The 19100-nt window shown below is 44.1% G+C and overlaps 2 protein-coding genes across 3 annotated transcripts in view; one reads left to right on the plus strand and one right to left on the minus strand.

Moving 5' to 3' along the window:
- soul5l (heme-binding protein soul5, like) overlaps nucleotides 1-8370 on the plus strand; it is an 11357-nt gene extending 2987 nt beyond the window's left edge. The window contains exons 2-8 of the mRNA XM_079617387.1: nucleotides 164-220; nucleotides 303-381; nucleotides 2735-2855; nucleotides 2935-3074; nucleotides 5398-5561; nucleotides 7758-7852; nucleotides 8175-8370. Of these exons, the coding sequence (XP_079473513.1) occupies nucleotides 164-220; nucleotides 303-381; nucleotides 2735-2855; nucleotides 2935-3074; nucleotides 5398-5561; nucleotides 7758-7848 (652 nt within the window). The 3' untranslated portion in view covers nucleotides 7849-7852; nucleotides 8175-8370. The remainder of the gene's footprint in view (nucleotides 1-163; nucleotides 221-302; nucleotides 382-2734; nucleotides 2856-2934; nucleotides 3075-5397; nucleotides 5562-7757; nucleotides 7853-8174) is intronic.
- Nucleotides 8371-9629: 1259 nt separating this feature from the next.
- LOC307000070 (keratin, type I cytoskeletal 19) lies at nucleotides 9630-18702 on the minus strand. 2 transcript variants are annotated; one of them, XM_079615311.1, is made up of 9 exons: nucleotides 17974-18612; nucleotides 17587-17669; nucleotides 16731-16887; nucleotides 16225-16386; nucleotides 16019-16144; nucleotides 13486-13783; nucleotides 11695-11834; nucleotides 10948-11032; nucleotides 9630-9755 (listed from the first exon to the last, which is right to left on the minus strand). In XM_079615311.1, the coding sequence occupies exons 1-8, from the start codon at nucleotides 18553-18555 to the stop codon at nucleotides 10964-10966; spliced, it is 1617 nt and encodes a 538-aa protein (XP_079471437.1). In that variant the 5' UTR covers nucleotides 18556-18612; the 3' UTR covers nucleotides 9630-9755; nucleotides 10948-10963. The 2 variants fall into 2 exon arrangements, with proteins under 2 accessions (XP_079471437.1, XP_079471438.1); XM_079615312.1 differs by lacking the exon at nucleotides 10948-11032 and having other exon boundaries at nucleotides 17974-18702.
- Nucleotides 18703-19100: the final 398 nt, after the last annotated feature.

Consider the following 19100-nt stretch of genomic DNA (forward strand, 5'->3'; position numbering starts at 1 on the left):
GGTTTCATTACAGAAGTTAAAGCTGTAGTTGATCATGTCATCATCATGTACTCGCCAGAATGTGTTTCTTTCTTCTGAGAAACACAAAAGAAGATTTCTAGTGTTTTGTGTCAATAGTATTACAATATGAAAATCGATGTGGCCGTATTGTGTGTGTTTCCAGGAGTGTGTGTGTTGTGGCGCTGCTGTCGCTGGAGTCGCTGGCCGTCAGCAGCGTCGGGTCAGATGTTCCTCATCATTATTAGCTTTATTAATGTTTGTCTGGCCGCCAGCAGGACAGTAACCGTGTCTGTGTCCCGCAGTAACTCGTCCGGCAGGGTCTGCACCGCGTCTGGGGAGTGTCTGCAGTTCGATCTGCTCTGCAGGACGGCCGAGTACGAGGTCAGGCGAGCACTACTGAGTCACAGCAGAGATAGAGAGAGAACAGTGTTGGGGAAAGTTATGCATTACAATATTGCCTCAACTAATTGCGTTACTTTTTAAGAAAAGTCACGCGTTACATTACTTCAGCTCCGTTCTCTCGCCTCGGCTGGACTTGCTTGTTTGTTTTTTAATAACAACAAATGTGGCAAGTGTTAAGGCCCTTTCACAGCTAAAGTGAAATGAATACGCCTCAGGCTGAAGGAAATGCAATGTTAAGAACATTTAAAAGTACGAAATGTACGTTTCCCCATTCAAAGAGATGGACTTGCATGTTTCAAAGATGGCCGTCGAGTGAAGTGACTCGTCTAACCCTCATCCTTCCCTCGGGTCATTTTGACCCGGAAAATATTGTAGAAATTTTTAAAAATTGAGTGTTTGAGTCGCACTTGAACCACAAATACACACACAAATTCGAGGAGTTTTGTAGTTGAAATGTAAAAAAGTAACACATCCTTCCCTCTCGGGTCAATTTGAGCCCTTCAGTGCTTCAGTACACATACAAAACCCCCAAATGCTCAAAATTCAAACTAAAAATGCTAAAACTTTACCAAAAATGTATTTTATTTGATTGTATTTATTTGTATTTATTTATTTATTTAGATGGGACAGTGCATTAGCCTGGGAAAACCCAGACCACTCTCAGTTGTAACTGAGTTAGGGTCTGGCAAAGCTCCATAGACAATTCATTTCCACAGGGGCGTCACCAACGAACGTCGGATAGATCTAAAACCAATCAGAGCGATGAATGACATGACGTATGCAGAGCAACGGAGAAACATCTCGAGAGTCGAGACACTCAGCAATTCTCTGTTTGTGTTAACGAAAATGACTATTTTAAATCGCTTGAAACAGACGCGATAGCTGATTCGAACGAGTGATGTTGTGATGTTCCACGGCGGCATCCATCTCTGTAATGTACTAAATCTGCTTCACCGTCTCTGCTCTGTCGTCATCGTGTAAAGTCCGCCCCAACGTTTCTGATTGGTGCCGCGATTTCGACGGATTGGAAATGGGTTTCAATGGGCTCTTTGCCAGACCCACTTGCAGAGCAAATCTAAATTTGCCGGAAGTGGTCTGGGTTTTCCCAGGCTAACAGTGCATATTAATGAACGTACAATCGAAATTAACGTAAATACGCCGGATTTAGCACAATGCTAATTTCCGTCCGTAGTCCCAGACATACAAAAAAAAACACAAACAAACACAACATGCAACAACTAATAAACATATAGAGCTAAAAAACATTAAAAGTACCTATACTATATAATATACTAGTAATACTTAAGCTGTGTAAATGCCTGTGCATATGCTTGTTACTGTATAAAAATATAAATAAATCTACCTTCTTACCTAATGTTCACATTTTTGATTATTATTCAGGCATCTTTTAAGCTGTTTCTTAAATGATACAAAGGTGGGGTTACTTCTAATCTCTGTGGGCACACTGTTCCAATCTGTGCAGCCTTTAAGAGAGAGGACGTTTGTGCAAACGTAGACTTTCTAAGAAGTACTTCACAGTCTAGTTTTGCTATTTCTCTTTGGATAAGATCCCCCAGGGGTTCAATGACCTATAGATAAGACAGCTACTTTAAAAACTTTAATATTTAAAAAACTTGATACTCCTCTAGAATTGAACAAAGGTGAACCGACTGTGGTTTTCTGTCAAATATCTTAACTGCTTTTTATAAAGTTGATCAATGGGTTTTAATGCAGTGACACCAGCAAATGACCAGACTGTGAAGCGTGTGAGAAAAGATCATACAATGGAGATAGGATTTGGCAGCCTCTGTTGTAATGAAATTTGTTTGTTATTTTGTAAATTACATTTATTTATTTAAATTTTTATGTGCTTTCTGAAATTGAGGTTTGAATCTAGTATAATCCCAAGGTACTTGAACTGGTGTACCAACTCCAATTCCTCACACAGAAGATCTACTTCTTGTTGGTAGTTTTTCAGTGGGCGTCTTACTTGTGTTATAATGTCTACATGTGTATCTGAATGCACACTGAAGAGACTGGCTTTAGGACCCAGCGGAACAGCTCATCTGCTCCATATAGAGATATAAACCCATCTAGAGTCAGGAAATATCATCTTATATTATTATTTTCCACAAGCGGTCGGCAAAGACACTCAATGTTAGATATTTAGAGCTGAATTAAAAGGGTTATGCATGAACTTGTGAGTTATTTTGAATTTAAGTTGAAAGAATGTGAGGAATGTGCTTAAATTACTATTTATTTATTATTTATTGATCAAATCTTGTAATTTAAAGGTAAATAAAAAAAAATCTGAAGTCTGATGTGTGTGTAGGTGCGCCGCTACTCGTCCTCGCGCTGGGTCTCCACGGACGCGGAGGCGTATTTCCTCGGCGTTGGAGCCGCCATGGCCTTCAGACGCCTCTATCATTACATCTCTGGAGCCAATAAAGAGGGTCAGTGAGCATGTTCACATCATAAACGTGCTGTCAGGTGAAGCGACTGACACAGCTGTGTGTGTGTGTGTGTGTGTAGGTGTGACGTTTGAGATGACGGCTCCGGTGCTTGTTGAAGTTCCTGAGGAAGTGAAGATGTGGGAACCGGCGATCTACACGCTCAGCTTCCTGTTGCCGTCAGCCTATCAGGAGCGTCCGCCCACTCCCACCAATGAGAAGGTGACGTCCAGAGGCTCCACCCCCTGCTCAAGTCCGCCCCCTGCACCCGCTCGAGTCCCCCTCCGCTCGAGTCCGCCCCCGCTCGTGTCCGCCCCTGCTCGAGTCTGCCCCCGCTCGAGTCCTCCCCTGCTCGAGTCCGCCCCCACTCGAGTCTGCCCCCGCTCGAGTCCTCCCCTGCTCGAGTCCGCCTCCGCTCGAGTCCGCCCCCGCTCGTGTCCGCCCCTGCTCGAGTCTGCACCTGCTCGAGTCCGCCCTCTGCTCGAGTCCGCCCCCGCTCGAGTCCGCTCCCGCTCGAGTCCGCTCCCGCTCGAGTCCGCCCCCGCTCGAGTCCGCCCCCGCTCGAGTCCGCCCCCGCTCGAGTCCGCCCCCGCTCGAGTCCTCCCCCGCTCGAGTCCTCCCCTGCTCGAGTCCTCCCCTGCTCAAGTCCGCCCCTGCTCAAGTCCGCCCCCTGCACCCGCTCGAGTCCCCCTCCGCTCGAGTCCGCCCCCGCTCGTGTCCGCCCCTGCTCGAGTCTGCACCTGCTCGAGTCCGCCCCCGCTCGAGTCCTCCCCTGCTCGAGTCCGCCCCCGCTCGAGTCCGCCCCCGCTCGAGTCCGCCCCCGCTCGAGTCCTCCCCTGCTCGAGTCCGCCCCCGCTCGAGTCCGCCCCCGCTCGAGTCTTCCCCCGCTCGAGTCCGCCCCCGCTCGAGTCCGCCCCCTGCACCCGCTCGAGTCCGCCCCCGCTCGAGTCTGCACCCGCTCGAGTCCGCCCCCTGCACCCGCTCGAGTCCGCCCCCGCTCGAGTCCTGCTCGAGTCCGCCCCCGCCCGAGTCCTGCTCGAGTCCGCCCCCGCCCGAGTCCTGCTCGAGTCCGCCCCCGCCCGAGTCCTGCTCGAGTCCGCCCCCGCTCGAGTCCGCCCCCTGCACCCGCCCGAGTCTCGCTCAGCTTCCTGTTGCCGTCAGCCTATCAGGAGCGTCCGCCCACTCCCACCAATGAGAAGGTGACGTCCAGAGGCTCCACCCCCTGCTCGAGTCCGCCCCCCTGCACCCCGCTCGAGTCCGCCCCCGCTCGAGTCCGCCCCCGCTCGAGTCCGCTCCCGCTCGAGTCTGCACCTGCTCGAGTCCGCCCCCTGCACCCACTCGAGTCCGCTCCCGCTCGAGTCCGCCCCCGCTCGAGTCCGCTCCCGCTCGAGTCTGCACCTGCTCGAGTCCGCCCCCTGCACCCACTCGAGTCCGCCCCCGCTCGAGTCCGCCCCCGCTCGAGTCCGCCCCCTGCACCCGCTCGAGTCCTCCCCCGCTCGAGTCCTCCCCCGCTCGAGTCCTCCCCCGCTCGAGTCCGCCCCCGCTCGAGTCCGCCCCCGCTCGAGTCCGCCCCCGCTCGAGTCCGCCCCCGCTCGAGTCCGCCCCCGCTCGAGTCCGCCCCCGCTCGAGTCCGCTCCCGCTCGAGTCCGCTCCCGCTCGAGTCCGCCCCCACTCGAGTCCGCTCCCGCTCGAGTCCGCTCCCGCTCGAGTCCTCCCCCGCTCGAGTCCGCCCCCACTCGAGTCCGCTCCCGCTCGAGTCTGCACCTGCTCGAGTCCGCCCCCTGCACCCGCTCGAGTCCGCCCCCACTCGAGTCTGCCCCTGCTCGAGTCCGCCCCCACTCGAGTCCGCCCCCGCTCGAGTCCTCCCCCGCTCGAGTCCGCCCCCGCTCGAGTCCTCCGCCGCTCGAGTCCGCCCCCGCTCGAGTCCTCCCCCGCTCGAGTCCGCCCCCGCTCGAGTCCGCTCCCTGCAAATCTCTCGTCTAAGGGGGACATGAGAGGGGGAAGCAAGGTCATTCAAAAATACTTTCTACTGATACAAAGCTTAATGCTAATTGGTGAAGTATCCCTTTAAAGGACAACCTTGCCCAAGTGCCCACTTTGTCTGGGGTTTCCAGTACACATCTCGCTTGGACATGGGCCACAGTTGTTATTGTTAGGTCTTCTATGAACCCCCGCAGCACCGGCTGAATAATGCCCGACTCCAGGGCTATGCTGTCCACTGCTGCTGTTAGCAGGTTCATGCCCAACATAAAGAGGATTGGGGAGATGGTGCATCCCATTGGCATTCCCTTCTGGAGATCCTGCCACTGGGCTGATGTAAACCTCAGTGTGATCCCTCATTTCTTGCCAACCTTCTTGCTTCAATCTGAGAGTCACGTGATAAGTCACACTTATTCAATTAAAGTTGATTAGTAACAGAAATTGAGCAAAACCTGAAAGGCTTAATTTAGCTTTATTTACATTATTTTTAATAAAAAAAGTTTATTAAAGTTCCTGAAGTTTCCAATAAAAACCCAGCATGTCAGTGTGTGTGGTGTTTCTTCAGCTGTATTTCACGGAGATGCCCGACATGGACGTGTACGTGCGGAGTTACGGCGGCTGGATGCTGTCGATCACGTCTCGACTCCACACACACCTGCTGAGCCGCGCGCTGACCAGAGCCCACGCGCAGTACAACCACACACACCACTACGCCGTGGGCTACGACAGGTCTCGACACACACACACACACACACACACACACCTGCTGAGCCGCGCGCTGACCAGAGCCCACGCGCACTACAACCACACACACCACTACGCCGTGGGCTACGACAGGTCTCGACACACACACACCTGCTGAGCCGCGCGCTGACCAGAGCCCACGCGCACTACAACCACACACACCACTACGCCGTGGGCTACGACAGGTCTCGACACACACACACACACACACCTGCTGAGCCGCGCGCTGACCAGAGCCCACGCGCAGTACAACCACACACACCACTACGCCGTGGGCTACGACAGGTCTCGACACACACACACACACACACACACACACCTGCTGAGCCGCGCGCTGACCAGATCCCACGCGCACTACAACCACACACACCACTACGCCGTGGGCTACGACAGGTCTCGACACACACATTTACATTTTACATTTAGTCATTTAGCAGACGCTTTTATCCAAAGCGACTTACAACTGAGGACTACAGCAAGCGAGTCATCGTGAGGAGGCAAAAATAACGCAAGAAGTGCTCAAAATACAAAGTTCTGGCATTACTCAGAGTAGCATAAGCCAAAACAAGGGAGGATTAAAGAGAAGGGTTGTTGTTTTTTTTATGTCAAGTGTTCACGGAAGAGATGAGTTTTCAGTTGTCTTTTGAATGTGGTCAGGGATTCTGCATTCCGGACGAGGGTAGGGAGATCATTCCACCAGCATGGAACCGTGAATGAGAATGTTCTGGAGAGTGATTTTGTGGCTCTCTGTGATGGTACCACGAGTCGTCGCTCATTGACCGATCGCAGGCTTCTGGTAGGGATGTAGACTCGTAGGAGCGAGTGAAAGTAGGAGGGAGCTGAGCCTGTGGTCGATCTGTAAGCAAGCGTCAATGCCTTGAACTTGATGCGAGCAGCGAGTGGTAGCCAGTGCAGAGAGGTGAACAGAGGAGTGACGTGGGGCCTTTTGGGCTCGTTGAAGACAAGACGGGCTGCAGCATTCTGGATCATTTGTAGAGGTTTAGTTGCAGATGATGGAAGACCAGCCAGAAGAGCATTGCAGTAATCCAGCCTAGAGATAACCAAGGCCTGGGCGAGAAGTTGTGTTGCATGCTCAGTTAGGAAGGGCCTGATCTTCCTGATGTTGTGCAGTGCAAACCTGCATGATCGAGCTGTCTTTGTGATGTGGTCTGTGAAGGTCAGATGCTCATCAAATGTTACTCCAAGGTTTCTGACCGACCTTGATGGGGTGATTAAAGTTGAATCTAGCTGGATAGTGAAGTCGTGCTGTAGAGACGGATTGGCAGGGAGGACGAGAAGCTCAGTCTTTGCCAGGTTGAGCTGCAGGTGATGTTCCTTCATCCATGCCGAGATGTCCGCCAGGCAGCTTGAGATACGTGTAGCTACTGTGGGATCATCAGGTGGAAATGAGAGGTAGAGCTGGGTGTCATCAGCATAGCAATGGTAAGAGAAGCCATGTGCCTGTATGATGGGTCCCAGTGATGTGGTGTAAATGGAGAAGAGGAGCGGTCCAAGAACTGAACCCTGAGGAACCCCTGTAGTCAGTTGATGTGCTTTGGATACCTCGCCACTCCACGTGACCCTGAAGGACCTACCTGTGAGATAGGACTCAAACCAGTGGAGAGGAGTTCCTGTGATGCCCAGTGATGAGAGGGTGGACAGGGCGATCTGATGATTCACAGTGTCGAAGGCACAGCAGACAGATCCAGGAGAATGAGAACTGATGATTTGGAGGCAGCTTTTGCGATCCGTAGGGCTTCTGTGACTGACAGCAATGCAGTCTCGGTTGAATGTCCTTTCTTGAAGCCAGATTGGTTTATATCTAGTTGGTTGGTCAGAGAGAGGAAAGATGATGTGTGACACACACACACACACACACACACCTGCTGAGTCGAGCGCTGACCAGAGCCCACGCGCACTACAACCACACACACCACTACGCCGTGGGCTACGACAGGTCTCGACACACACACACACACACACAGTGTTTTGCTTAAATAACTTTTCAGTTCACGACACGTCATTTTCAGCTTTATTTCTACAGCACTTTATACAATACAGATCGTTTCTAAGCAGCTTCACAGTAATAAACAGGAAAATAACCTAATCGATGCAAACATTATTTATTGATTGTGTGTGTGTGTGTGTGTGTGTGTGTGTGTGTGTGTGTGTGTGTGTCAGTCCTCTGAAGCTGTTGAACAGGCATAATGAGGTGTGGTACGTGGCTGAAGGAGAGCCGGTCTGCGGAACCAACCCGACTGACGCACACTAAACAGGTAACACACACACACTAAACAGGTAACACACACACACTAAACAGGTAACACACACACACTAAACAGGTAACACACACACTAAACAGGTAACACACACACACTAAACAGGTAACACACACACACTAAACAGGTAACACACACACACTAAACAGGTAACACACACACACTAAACAGGTAACACACACACACTAAACAGGTAACACACACACACACTAAACAGGTAACACACACACACTCTAAACAGGTAACACACACTTATTGAGACACATCTGGCTGGAGTTTCACACTATATGAACTGAATGTCCTTCCTTTACTCTGGCAGGAGGCAGATGAAGGTTATGAATGTGTGTGTAAGTGGCAGAACACAGACGTCCACAAACTCCTGAAGGACACACAGATCTCCTCAAGTGCTGTACTAGTGAACGTCCTCAAGCGCTCTTCTTTAACCTGCTTCAGCTCAGTGTGTATGCTTCAGTGTGTGTGCTCGTCGGCGGATAATAAACCGGATAACTGCTGACAGCTTGTGTTTGTGTCTTTACTTTTGTATTGTATGACTTTTGTATGACTTTTGAAAGATTATGTGTATATTCAGTCATCTTTAGTCAGATGCATTTACATTGTGACTGAGCCTGGAAAGTCGGTAAGACTTTATTTTGATGCTGTTAACTATAGCCCCTTTCACACAGAGATTCCGGAAAATACACGGATAAAGTGACCCGGGATTTGACCCGGGTTCGTTTGAAAATGGTTCATTCACACTGCCAGTGATTTGCCGGAATCAGAGAGCGCGTTCACACACAACCCGGGTATGTCCCGGATAGACGCGTGACGTTATGATGTGACGTATAAGGTGGCGAACGAACGATCTCAGCTTCGGCGCGGATTGCAAGGAGCTCTCGGGTCTCTGCTTCAGTCCAGTTTGCAGACATCTTTTCGTTCTTTCTTGTATCGATGACGAACACAAACTTTCTTCTAACAGAGTAACAGAGTGGCACGATAACTACCACATTGCGAAGGCTCGTACATCATCACTACGACACACCCCTTACGGCATTTGTCCTGGCTTTTGTTCACACAGCGCGCGTTCCGGGTCTGAACACGGCAATGTTACTAGGTCCCCAACCCGGCATCGATCCCGGCATTAAACCCGGGTCGTGTTTGCGTTCACACAGAAGGCGTTCCGGCAATTTGCCGGCAATTTGCCGGGTTCAAAGTGCTGTGTGAATGGGGCTTATAAGTAACTGTGCCACTACATATCAGCTAACTCTCATTAGAGTATTACACTGTCTGCTTAATATCTGCTAACTCTTTATCGTGATGCTCCTCAAACAGATATTATACTGACTATAAGTAACTTTGTTAGTACTTGTCAACTTATTCTAACCCTAACCCTACCAGTCTACTAATGCTCTACTAACACTCTAATGACAGGTAGTAGACATGAAGGGGCAATGTTACTCATAGACAACAGAATGTGTTAAAGGGACCATCCAAATAAAGTGAAACCGGAAAGTCTTACGGGGTTGAACAACATGAGGGACAGTAATTACTACATTTTTGGGTGAACTAACCCTTTAAGACTCTTTGGAGGCCGACACGCTAACATCGCTGCTGAAGAACTGTGCTACACTAGCGTCAGTAAAGTCTTCTCCCACAAGGACTCTGGTCAAGCCTACTTCTGTATTAGAGAAATCGAATACATTGGCGAGCCATCCTAACGGCCGCTCAGCCACATACAGCAAATCTTTCATGAATGTGACCAAAGAAACACTTAGAGTGGTTTAAAGGGTTTGTTTATTGATGCTGGACAGGGTTATGCAGCATAAAACACACATCGGGTTCTGATTGGTTGAGCGGCGATGACATCACCCAGACCACGATGACCCTCCAGTGGACTTTATATCTGCAAAACCAGACGGACTGGATTTAAAAATCTCCTCAGTGAAATCACACACAATTCTTCTCTTACGGCGTGTGAGAATGTACAACCGTACAGTTTTAGACGCTTCATTCTCAACATACAACACTCATAATAATATCAATAATGCAATAATTCAAAAAACTAAGTAACTTGAGTTGCTTATTTGAAAGATTAACAGATATTTAGTTGGAAATGTAAAAGTAATGCATTACTGTACACATGACTTGGAAAAAAGTAATCGGATTACATAACTCACATTACAGAAAATATTAAAGGTGCAGTCTGCATGGACGCGGGAACTAGGGGTGCTGCAGGCGCTGCAGCACCCCCTTTGGCAAACTGTGATGACAATAAAATGATAGCTTATAAATATTTCTGGTTGTTGTTTCTGTTCCACACATTTTGTATGTCACGTTTGGTGTGTGGGATGAAGAGATGGATCATTTTAGTTATTGTTTAATTAAAAATTATTTAATTTATCTTCAGTGTGTAGTATTAGCCAATCAGATGTGCCTTGGCGCGCCTACGCAGCACGCACACTCACGGCCCACGCACAAGTTGCGCAACTACTACGAGCAGGACAAGCTACTGTAGTTCCCGCCGGCAAACTTCCCGGTACCTTTGGTGTACCGAAATCATCGTAAGGTAGAGACACGGTGTCTTACATCTCTGCGTCTTTTTCCTGCCGCCATGCAGGCCCAGATTTATATAAAGGATCGTTAAGCGTTTAAGAATGTCCCTCGGATAAGACAGATGTGCATAGTCTGTTACTTTGTGGCACTTAGGCCTTTTTTTGGCCGTTATGCGGTTTATGAACACTTAATCTACTTGTGGTTGTAGAAATCCATGTCCGCGCGCGTCTGTGCATGTTTCCTAGCGACCGCAGCGCGCGCACATCTGAGCACACCGAAACGCTATTGAGCTATGAAAACATGACGAAACAAAAGTTTGGACATAATACAAATAAACGTATTTTTATTCATTATTTGCTTCTATTGTATTCCAATTTGTTGGCCTTCAAACACCTTAAAATGCACATATTTAGGTCTGAGAAATCCAAAAATTCGCGGGGGAGCATGCCCCCGAACCCCCCTAAGCTGCCTAGCGACCCACCCTGTTTTATAAACAAACGCCCCTGCCTGCAGAACTGTATAGGACGGGGAATAAACTGTACCGTCTTTGATTGTGTGTCAGTATCCCCACCCCGCCGCCGCCGTCGCCGCCGTCGCCGCCGTCGCCGTCGCCGCCACCAGCACCCCCTGTAAAAACGACAGCTATTGGTTGAAATAGGTACTGCAGTCCAATTCAAAATATCTGAGATCGTGGTTTCTCCCGCCTCCACAGACTCGACGGTGCTCATGCGGGTTGCCAGTTTGAGCACACACAACAGGAACGAGCGCAATGGACAATGAAAATCGGCAAATTGTCAACGTGCGGTGTCACAGACCAAAACAAAAACAAACATTCCAGCCTGGAAACACACATTTCAGAAAACAATAACTGCTGTACAAGTGTTGCTCAGAGCAACGAGTGTGTGAACTTAGCACGTTTCCTCAATATATGCAAACATATTATGGGATTTGTATGCTTTAGTAGAGTGAAAAAGTTACACACAGCACCTTTAAACAAACTAAATATATAAACATTTTATTTGACCTAGTCGCCAAATATAAAAATAAAAAGCTAATTCAAAATATTACTAGAACTATAACATAGTTATAACATCGATGGGATAATAGCACTGGCCTGTAACTGCAGGACACTTTATACGTGACATTTACTGACATCAAACACAGTCAGACAATGTAAAATGCCATCAGCGATGTGATACTGGAGGAGACGCACGTGGAGGAGTATGATCTCATGCAGCAGTAACTCAACACACACTGGTTTCTGGTTTCAAGATATAAACGGATCGTACCTCAGCTGGTGTAGCTCCGCCCACTGAAGCCACAGCATCTGCTGTAGCTCCGCCCACTGTATCGGCTATAGCTCCGCCCACTGTATCGTCTATAGCTCCACCCACTGTGGTCATGCTCGAGGAGCTGACAGCGATTCCACCTGCACATCAAACCAATGACCGTCTTGATCAACATGAAGAAACGAGCCAAGACTTTATAAGCATGTGATGAATTACATTTTCATATCACGATAATCGCTAAAGCTTTTATCGCAGTATTGAATTGAACTTTGTGTATTGTTTATTATTGCAAGTTTTTCAAACAGATTGAAGTGCAAATGAACACAAGTCTTTAAGTATTTGGTGTTATTTGATAAACATCATAGCGAAAACAAAAACCTGAACAGCTGTTTGAAAACGCGACTTCTTTTCGACTCCACAAACGTAATGTTGCGCAGTCTGTTTTGTTAAACATTTAAATTTAACTGGACTAAGGAAAAAAAACTTTCCAAAAATGCATTCTAAAAATCTAAACAATTTAGTACAAAATTTACCTAGAATTATTCACAGTATTTTCAAGTGCTCATCATAATAAGAAATGTTGAAATTATAACAAAAAACTTAAATTATAAAAAAAAAAAATCATAATTATGACTATTCATCTCATAATTATGACTTAGTATGTCATAAATGTTATATCATATTTATGAGAAGAAATAATGAAATTAGGAAAAAAACTCATCATAAACTTGTCATAATTATGAATTAGTATGTCATAATTTGGACTTTTTGTCAATTTTGACTAATATCATAATTATAACTTTTTATGTCATTTGTTTTTTTGTCAAAATTCCAACATTTCATCTCATAATTATGACTTAGTATGTGATCATTTTGACTTTTTGTTAAATTCGACTTGATTTAAAAAGTAATAATTATGACATTAGTCAAAAAATTATGACAAGTCGAAAATGACAAAAAAATCAAAAATTATGACATACTGAAGTCATAATTATGATATGAAATGTTGGAATTTTGACCAAAACTTTGTCATACATTATTTTTGTCATAATTCCAACATTTAATCGAATAATTTAGATTTTTGGTCAATTCCGGCTTGTCATAATTATGACTTTTTAAGTCATTCAAGTTTTTTGTCATAATTCAAACATTTCATCTCATAATTATGACCTACAGTAATATGTCATAATTTTAGATTTTTTTGTCAATTTCGACTTGTCATAATTTTTCCACTTTTAACTTTGTAAGTTGTTTAATTTTTTTGTCATAATTCCAACATTTCATCGAATAATTTAGATTTTTGGTCAATTCCGGCTTGTCATAATTATGACTTTTTAAGTCATTCAAGTTTTTTGTCATAATTCAAAGATTGCATCTCATAATTATGAACTACTGTCATAATTTTAGATTTTTGTCAATTTCAACTTATATCATAATTATAACTTTTTAAGTCATTCAAGTTTTTTGTCATAAATCCAACATTTCATCTCATAATTATGACTTAGTATGTCATAATTTTGACTTTTTGTGAATTTCGACTTGTCATTATTATGACTTTTTAAGTAATTTAAGTTTTTTTTGTAATAATTTAAACATTTCATCTCATTATTATGACCTACAGTAGTATGTCATAATTTTAGATATTTTTTGTCAATTTTCGACATATAATTTTTTCGACTTATAACTTTTTAAGTTGTTTAATTTTTTTGTCATAATTATGACAAAATTCCAACATTTCATTGAATAATTTTGTATGTCATAATTATGACTCTGTTGCGTAGCATCGCTCACCTGCCGAGCCCGATGCCGCCGCTCCGCTCAGGAGCTCTGCTTTCCTCACCGCGGGGAGAGTTACACTGAAGCCGGTGAACTCTCCGGCGCCCTCTAGCAGGGCTTTATAGGTGCTGATCTCGCGCTCCAGCTGCACTTTGGTGCTCAGCAGCAGCTGATAGTCGCGGCTCTGCTGCATCGCACTCTCGCGCACTGACGACAGCTCCCCCTCCAGGCCGCCGGCCAGCTGACTCAGAGAGAAGATCTGAGCCTGGTACTGACCCTGGAGCTCCACCAGACGCTGCTCCACACTGCCCTTCTGCACAGGCACACGCATTTCACACTCAGCACTTCATTATTCTGATGTTTTATGCCATCATTCTGAAATCATAATTTAAACTTACTATGTCATAATTTTGATGTTTTATGCCATAATTTTGAAGTCATATTATAAACTTAGCATTTCCTAATTTTGATGTTTTATGCCATAATTTTGAAGTCAAATTTTCAATTTAGCATGTCATAATTTTTACGTTTCATGCCATAATTTTGAAGCTATCATTTAAACTTAGTATGTTTTATGCCATCATTTTGAAATTATATTTTAAACTTAGAATTTCACAATTGTGATGTTTTATGCCATCATTTTAAAGTCATAATTTAAACTTAGCATGTCAGAATTTTGATGTTTTATGCCATAATTTAGAAGTCATAATTTAAACTTAGTATGTCATAATTTTGATGTTTTATGTCATAATTTTGAAGTCATATTATAAACTTAGCATTTCCTAATTTTTACGTTTCATGCCATAATTTTGAAGCTATCATTTAAACTTAGTATGTTTTATGCCATCATTTTGAAATCATATTTTAAACTTAGCATTTCATAATATTGATGTTTTATGACATAATTTAGAAGTCATAATTTAAACTTAGTATGTCATAATTTTGATGTTTTATGTCATAATTTTGAAGTCATAATTTAAACTTAGCATTTCATAATTTTGATGTTTTATGCCATCATTTTGAAGTCAAATTATGTCATAATTTTGAAGTCATAATTTAAACTTAGCATTTCATAATTTTGATGTTTTATGCCATCATTTTGAAATCATATTTTAAACTTAGCATTTCATAATATTGATGTTTTATGACATAATTTAGAAGTCATAATTTAAACTTAGTATGTCATAATTTTTACGTTTCATGCCATAATTTTGAAGCTATCATTTAAACTTAGTATGTTTTATGCCATCATTTTGAAATCATATTTTAAACTTAGAATTTCATAATTGTGATGTTTTATGCCATCATTTTAAAGTCATAATTTAAACTTAGCATGTCAGAATTTTGATGTTTTATGCCATCAATTTGAAGTCATATTATAAACTTAGCATTTCCTAATTTTTATGTTTTATGCCATAATTTTGAAGTCAAATTTTCAATTTAGCATGTCATAATTTTTACGTTTCATGCCATAATTTTGAAGCTATCATTTAAACTTAGTATGTTTTATGCCATCATTTTGAAATCATATTTTAAACTTAGCATTTCATAATATTGATGTTTTATGACATAATTTAGAAGTCATAATTTAAACTTAGCATTTCATAATATTGATGTTTTATGACATAATTTTGAAGTCATAATTTAAACTTAGTATGTCATAATTTTTACGTTTCATGCCATAATTTTGAAGCTATCATTTAAACTTAGTATGTTTTATGCCATCATTTTGAAATCATATTTTAAACTTAGAATTTCATAATTGTGATATTTTAAGCCATCATTTTAAAGTCATAATTTAAACTTAGCATGTCAGAATTTTGATGTTTTATGCCATCAATTTGAAGTCATATTATAAACTTAGCATTTCCTAATTTTTATGTTTTATGCCATAATTTTGAAGTCAAATTTTCAATTTAGCATGTCATAATTTTTACGTTTCATGCCATAATTTTGAAGCTATCATTTAAACTTAGTATGTTTTATGCCATCATTTTGAAATCATATTTTAAACTTAGCATTTCATAATATTGATGTTTTATGACATAATTTAGAAGTCATAATTTAAACTTAGTATGTCATAATTTTGATGTTTTATGTCATAATTTTGAAGTCATAATTTAAACTTAGTATGTCATAATTTTTACGTTTCATGCCATAATTTTGAAGCTATCATTTAAACTTAGTATGTTTTATGCCATCATTTTGAAATTATATTTTAAACTTAGAATTTCATAATTGTGATGTTTTATGCCATCATTTTAAAGTCATAATTTAAACTTAGTATGTCATAATTTTGATGTTTTATGCCAACAATTTGAAGTCATATTTTAAATTTAGCATTTCATAATTTTGATGTGTGTGTGTGTGTGTGTGTGTGTGTGTGTGTGTGTGTGTGTGTGTGTGTGTGTGTGTGTGTGTGTGTGTGTGTGTGTACCTCCATCATTAAGGACTCCAGCTGTGTGTGTGTGTGGGTGTGTGTGTGTGTGTGTGTGTGTGTGTGTGTGTGTGTGTGTGTGTGTGTGTGTGTGTGTGTGTGTGTGTGTACCTCCATCATTAAGGACTCCAGCTGTGTCTGCAAGCTCATGTTGTGTTTGCGGTGTTCTGTGATCTCTGAGCTTCCGCTGATGGTTGTCTCCGTGTACAGCGTCGCCTCCTCCTGCTTCTTCTCCACCTGCATCACAGCATCAGCGTCAGTGAAACACACCGAGCTCGTGTGTGTGTGTGTGTGTGTGTGTGTGTGTGTGTGTGTACCTGTCTGGTGTACCAGCTCTCCAGCTCTCGGCGGTTGTTCTCGATGAGCATCTCGTACTCGGAGCGGATCTCGGCCAGCAATCGGGACAGATCCGTGCTCTCGACCTGCTTCACATCCACCGTCACCGTGCCGACCATCTGACTGCGCAGCGACACCATCTCCTGAAGCACAGGGCAAAGGTCATCACACACTTTACTTCACTTGATGAACCCTCACTGAACTTACTTAAGCTGGACTGTGACGCTATTTTTCTTAAACAAAAAAATATTTTTTTGTCCTAACTACAACCTGCTAATGATTAAATGTTAGTGTAAATATTACTTTTAGCACCGAAGTCATTAAACAATTCAAAGCCTCCCATAATAACACTTGCACATGTTCAGTAACCCATCAGATGAGCTCCACAGAAGTCACTGAACAGTCCTGCACATCCGGGTAAAGTCACCCGAGGAGGCCGTGTGTCTCACCTGGTGCTGGAGAGTTTCGAGGAGGCCGTGTCTCTCACCTGGTGCTGGAGAGTTTTGAGAGCGGTGCGCTCCTCGCTCAGGCCCGTGACCTCCTGCAGCAACACACTGTTGGTGGAGTCGTACTCCTTCTTCAGGGCCTTCAGGCCTGCGATGTCTCCCTCCACGGACTGACGCATGGACAGCTCCGTCTCGAACCTGCACCGCACGCCATCATCAGAAACATTGCGATGAACACTAATATAGTTATCGCTACAGTTATCGTGTTGTGGACATTAAAGAGTTAAATCAACCAAAATTAAATGTAAATTGTGTCATTAATTACTCACCCTCATGTCGTTCCAAACCTGTAGGACTTTTGTTCATCTTCAAACACAAATGCTGGAGATTCATATTTTGTAAATGAAGTGGTAAATTATGTTCTGAACGAAAGTCTTAAGTGTTTACTATGACATGAAAGTGAGTATTGACAGAATTAAAATTTTGGGTATAGTTATAGTTATCTGAGTTTATGTGGACATTAATACAGTTTTTTTCCTCATTTATGTGAACATCAATATTGTTCCAATTATTAATGGTTACAATTACTAATTGATTTATAAATAAACAGGTACCAATGTTTACATCTGCGTATTGATAATGGCGACCAAGGACCAAACGACTCTGTTGTAAAGATTACAGTGATGATTATTGTATTTACAATTTGTAAAAAACCGAAGTGCACAATGATACACCGCATCCAAAGAGCTTTTGAGAAGATTCGATTCGAGAAGTTCTTGTTCTTGTTGTGAATGGACCTTTACCCGTGCTTTACAGTGACAAAACCACTTTGGATGCGGCTCATCCAGTCAGACACTAAACTGCGCAGCTGATGCTGCATTACCAGCTCAAACTCACTTCATTCTGAAATCATCGGCGATCAGTTTGGCGTTGTCCACGGATAAAGCGATGCGCGTGTGTTCCTGGATGAGAAGCAGGAGCTGGAGGAGACACCAGAAAATCCAGCTGTTCATTGTTTGTATTACATTAACTAATGTTAACTAATACAACCTTTGATTTTAACGTATTAGTAAATGTTGAAATTAAAATGAACTAAGATTAATAAATGCTGAACAAGTATTGTTCATTCTTAGTTCATGTTAACTAAGGTAGTTAATTGTAAAGTGTTACCGCTATTCTTTTACTGTATATTTATTTATATTGTCATTACTTGTTTTGTGAAGCTATAATTCATTGGTCATATTGCATGTAAGCCTGAAAAACCTGAGACTGGCAGAAACTCACCTTCTCCCGCAGTGGTTTGATCTGGATCTCGTAGGGCTCCAGGTTGACGCTGTTCTGGACTCGGTTGACGGTGAACGCGCGGAGCTTCTCGTTGAGCTCCAGGTTCGTGGTCTCCAGGCGCTTGACCTTCTCCAGGTAGGTCGCGAGACGATCGTTCAGAACCTGCAGCTGCTGTTTGTCATTGACGATGTTGGACACGGCTTCTGAGAAAGAGCCCGAGACGGCCCTGAAACTGGCCCCGGCGTAACCTCCACCTGCGCCCGAGTGAGAGCCTCCAACCATCCTCAAAGCCCCCGAGAGAGAACCTCCACCCGCCCCAAATCCTGACCCAAAACCTGCCCCGAATCCTGCCCCAGACCCAAAACCAGTCCCAAAACCAGTCCCAAACCCAGACCCAAACCCTGAACCGGCACCGGCACCGGCACCGGCACCGGCCCCGGACCCGAAGCCCGACCCAGAGCCGGATCCAAACCCTAACCCAGCCGACTGACTTCTGAAGCTGGAGAAACTAACCGGAGCCATTGAGCGGCTGGTGGAGAGAGACCTGTTGGAGAAGTGCTGCTGAGCTCTGCTGAACGACATGTCGGCGGTGAAGAGACGCGAGGCGGTGATGACACAGAGGTGTGTGTAGTGCAGGACGGTGGTGAAGCCCGTGGTTTATAGCTGGTCTTCATGTGCGCCAGCGCCACTCCCTCAGTGACGACGGGCCCCCGGGGACAGAACCGTTTTCTAGAAATAATGGCATGCAAATATTAAAAGAGCTTTTTGATGACATGAGAAAAGTGAAGAAGCATCTCTGAGGAAGAGTTCATGTGTAGTTAGTAGGGGTGTAACAATATATTGTGTCAATATATCACAATACAAAAACGCAACAATATGTATTGTGTATAGTGACTATATTTATTGTGTATAGTTCACCCAAAATGAAAGTGTGAGAAAAAAAATGCAAGTTTTCAGAGTTTTAGTGTCAGTACTACATTAAAACACTATATCATGTTAAATGCAATGTATAATAATGCAATGGGGGACGATTTGTGGTTCCGGATAATGCCAAATGTCTTATGTTACTGTTACAGTGCACAGTCCACTGCGGGCCAGTTGATAGAACCTAAGTGCAGCTTTATTTC

Source organism: Phoxinus phoxinus, assembly GCF_949152265.1.
Source record: "Phoxinus phoxinus genome assembly, chromosome: 6".
Lineage (NCBI taxonomy): Eukaryota > Metazoa > Chordata > Actinopteri > Cypriniformes > Leuciscidae > Phoxinus > Phoxinus phoxinus.

Coding starts and splice junctions, on each gene's coding strand:
- LOC307000070 (XM_079615311.1), bottom strand. CDS start 18,555: ATGTCGTTCAGCAGAGCTCAGCAGCACTTCTCCAACAGGTCTCTCTCC. Junction 16,387..16,730: donor TCAAAACTCTCCAGCACCAG/GTGAGAGACACG, acceptor CCTGTGCTTCAG/GAGATGGTGTCGCTGCGCAG. Junction 11,033..11,694: donor GCGGAGCTACACCAGCTGAG/GTACGATCCGTT, acceptor TCGTTTTTACAG/GGGGTGCTGGTGGCGGCGAC.